Consider the following 3,527-nt stretch of genomic DNA (forward strand, 5'->3'; position numbering starts at 1 on the left):
GGGCGGAGCATGGGACCTTTATTCATTAAGACATCAGGCTCCAGACATGAACTTTCAGCAGAAGCACTTGCCGGGAGCAAAGGGACAGAAAAGCTGAGATGAACAGCGCCCGGCAGCAATCACAGCCGGGCAAGGGTGCTCCCAGCCTCGCATTCCCCGGCCGGGGGCAGCTGAAGGTGCCTCAGAAGGTGCATTCTGCAAACAGAGCAAAGGCCTGTGTGAGCAGTCTCTCTCCACCCACGCTGCCCAGCTTCCCAAGGTCAGGGCAGGCTCCAAGGCCAGCACCTAGTGCTGCCTCCTCCCCAGAGTCACCGGGGAGGAGGCACATGGGGGAATAGCCAAGATTCCCACCTCGGGTTGCTAAGCAAGATAGTGGGACCCAGGGGTCAGGCAGATAACAAGTGAGATGGGCCTTGGCAGGGCCATGGCTGGCACTCAGAGGAGAGTGTAGTTCCAGTGGAGCCGAAGGAACAGGACCGGCAGTGGACAGTCGACAGACCCCTCTCTCTCCTGGCCTGCTCTGGACCCCCCCACCCCCACCCTGGACTTGCTGGGGAGGATGAAGGGAGGCCCTGGGCAGGGCAGGGGCCCATGATTGATCAGGGAGCCGGGGCCAGCAGGACTCAGCCTCGCGCATTTCACCCTGGGACAAAGGGCAAGAGAGGCCCCTCTGGATGCTGGTTCCAGGAAGGTACCTCACGCAGGTGCGGCCTTCGTGGGGGCTGAGCTGGCACTTGGACATGGCAGATGGCTTATGGCCGATCGCCCCACCCACGATGTGGGGCAGCTAAGCCTGGTGGAGCCAGGGTGGCAAACCCGTGTGCAGGGCCATCTGTTACCTGCACAGCACGCAGGCTCTCCGCCCCTCGGGAGGGAACCCGCAGGGTGGTTGCCCTGCACCTGCACCTGCCCCTGCACCTGCCCCTGCCCTCCACCACGGCAGAGAGAGGGAGAGGAGATGACCCTTGCGGGGGGCAGAGTGGGGGAGGTGAGGTATGGCACCAAGGCCTGACGCCCAGGGCTGGTACCACCTGCCATCTGTGGAGGGGATGCCACAAATGACAAGACTCTGGGGGGCCGGTTTGCAAAAACAGCCCAAAAGTTGGCCCGGCTTTCCACACCTATGCGTTTCCACTTCTCTCAAGAAGAGTTACTAAATTAGTTCCCTCTATGCGATGCCATCATTTTGAACACCTTTTTGAAACAATTGCTTTTATGTTTTACATAAAGGGGACAGAAGAGGACAGCCGCTGGCCATGGCTGCCCTGAGTGTGAAGCCTCTGCTCTGAGGCCTTGGAACAGGTGTGTGTGTGTGGCTTGCCAGGGTCCTCGTGCCTCCATCTCCAGCCCAGAGAGCACAGGGAGGCCCTGAGACCCCCTGCCTTATGGGGCTGGGCCCAGACCACGATGCCACTGGGGCCTTACCTGCTTCCTGCAGGGGCTTGAAACACCAAGGCACTCCGGGGATACTGGAGTCAAAGCAGCAGCCCCGGTTGTTGCACTCCTCGGGGGTGACCTGGGGATAGCCGCAGTCCACCCTGTCCTTGGCTGGCACGGCACACTGGTTTGCAGCTGTCCCAGACAAAGCCCCGTCAGCTGCCAGAGCCCTTACTGGGCTGCGGTGAGTGTGTTTGCATCACTTTGCGAGTTTGCATCCTCCCGCTCACCCCCCTGCCCCCCCCAACCCCCCCCGCCGAGTTCAGCCACTGCTGAAACCCTCGCCCTGAGGAAGATGGGCTTTCCCTGTGAATATTTAGAGAGGCAGTCTGTTAAATGCTCAACTCGGGGACTCTGGCCATTTGCCTAAGCGTCTTTCTCCTTGGCACACTCTTATCACCTTCTCGGGAAGTCACATACGGACCTGGGTACCTTCCAGCTGGCAGGAACCCCTGGGGAATCTGGGGTCCCATGAACCCGGAAACAAAGTTCCCCTTCATTGTTTGACTAACAAAACCTTGCCCCTTTCTTTTAAATGAAAACCGTGACGGGAGGCACACACGCCATAGAGATCATTGCAACGCATGCTGCCTGCTTTTCATTTTTTTCTGCATCTCCCCTCCCTGAATGGTTGAGCATGTCCCACCCTCCCGGGACATCCTTCAGTCCCCCATATTTTCATGTTTCAGGCAAGCCTCTATGTCTGTATGTGCAGCAGAAGTTCACTTTGTTTCGTTAATGAACTATTTCCTTAGGAAAATGGGAATCACGTGCAGTATCTTAAATTCCCTTCTATTGCTCCCAGTGCGTAGTTGCTTATCCTCGTGGCGTCCAAACTTCGCTCACACTGGAATCAGCTGCAGAGCTTTAAAAATGACTGACGTTGGCTGGGCGTGGTGGCTTACACCTGTAATTCCAGCACTTTGGGAGGCCAAGGCAGGAGGATCACTTGAGGCCAGGAGTTTGAGACCAGCTTGACCAACATAGCGAAACTCCGTCTCTACTAAAAATCCAAAAAATTATCTGGGCATGGTGGTGCATGCCTGTAATCCCAGCTACTTGAAGCCAAGGCACAAGAATTGCTTGAACCCAGGAGGCAGAGGTTGCAGTGAGCCGAGATTGTGCCACTGCACTCCAGCCTGAGTGACAAAGCGAGGCTATCTCAGAACAAAACAACTGAGGCCTGGCTCTCGCCCGGAGATGCCCTGATGTAACTGGTGTGCCCCAGGCATTAGGATTGTTAAGGCTCTCCAGGTGATTCTAATGGGCTGCAAGTTCGGGAAACCGCTGCCTTTGACCCTGCTCAGAAGACACCTGGGTAAAAGCCATACCCTCATTCCTTCAAACAGCCACTCCCCTGCCGTAGGGTTGCTATGCGATGGCTAAGTGAACCGTGTGCCTGCAGGTATTGAAAGTGTTCTGAAGTCAGGGTTTTCTCCTGCATCTTTCCTTTTTCTTTGTAAATGTGGAAATAATGCATAAAGACCTATATTGTAATTTAGAAATCTCCGCCAAAGATGGCTATGGGGTCATAGGGGATGGGCTCAGGCTCAAACCCTGATTTCAACACGGACCGGGCAGGGCTGTCTTAGATAAGTTGTTAACTTTCTCTGAGCCTCGGTTTCCTTGTCTGTGAAATGGGGACAATAAAGACCCACTTCATAGGGCTAGCGCAGGAAAAAGTGTATATGTGACAGGTGGCCATTATTAAATGAATGCAGAATCCCCCCTTACCCTGGATCCCTTCCCTTCACGCCCACCCTGCCACCAGAACAGTCAGAGCAGTACTCACACAGGCCCACGTACTCCTCGGCAGAGCTGGAGGACACCAAGGCCAGGACCAGCCCCAGCATGCAGAGCGCTCTGGCCGCCATGACCACTGTGGGCTCTGGGATGCAGCTCGGAACTCGCTTCATGGTCCAGGAGGCCTCATTTATGCACCGGTGTTTGCACAGCTGCTCGGGATTGTTTGCTTGGGGAAGGCTCTCCCTCCCGGCTCTGGCTGCTCCTGTTCTCTCCTGCATGCCTTTGTCAAGCTCCCAGACAGCTCTTCTCTCCCAAAGGTGAGAGGTCAGTTCAGCCCCCGCTGT

The 3,527-nt window shown here is 56.2% G+C and overlaps 1 protein-coding gene across 1 annotated transcript; it reads right to left on the reverse strand.

Moving 5' to 3' along the window:
* Positions 1-3,527, reverse strand: TFF3 (trefoil factor 3). The gene is made up of 3 exons (XM_003280666.4): positions 3,230-3,527; positions 1,426-1,572; positions 1-195 (listed from the first exon to the last, which is right to left on the reverse strand). The coding sequence occupies exons 1-3, from the start codon at positions 3,459-3,461 to the stop codon at positions 182-184; spliced, it is 393 nt and encodes a 130-aa protein (XP_003280714.1). The 5' UTR covers positions 3,462-3,527; the 3' UTR covers positions 1-181.

The sequence above is a fragment of the Nomascus leucogenys genome, chromosome 25, assembly GCF_006542625.1.
Source record: "Nomascus leucogenys isolate Asia chromosome 25, Asia_NLE_v1, whole genome shotgun sequence".
NCBI classification, from domain to species: domain Eukaryota; kingdom Metazoa; phylum Chordata; class Mammalia; order Primates; family Hylobatidae; genus Nomascus; species Nomascus leucogenys.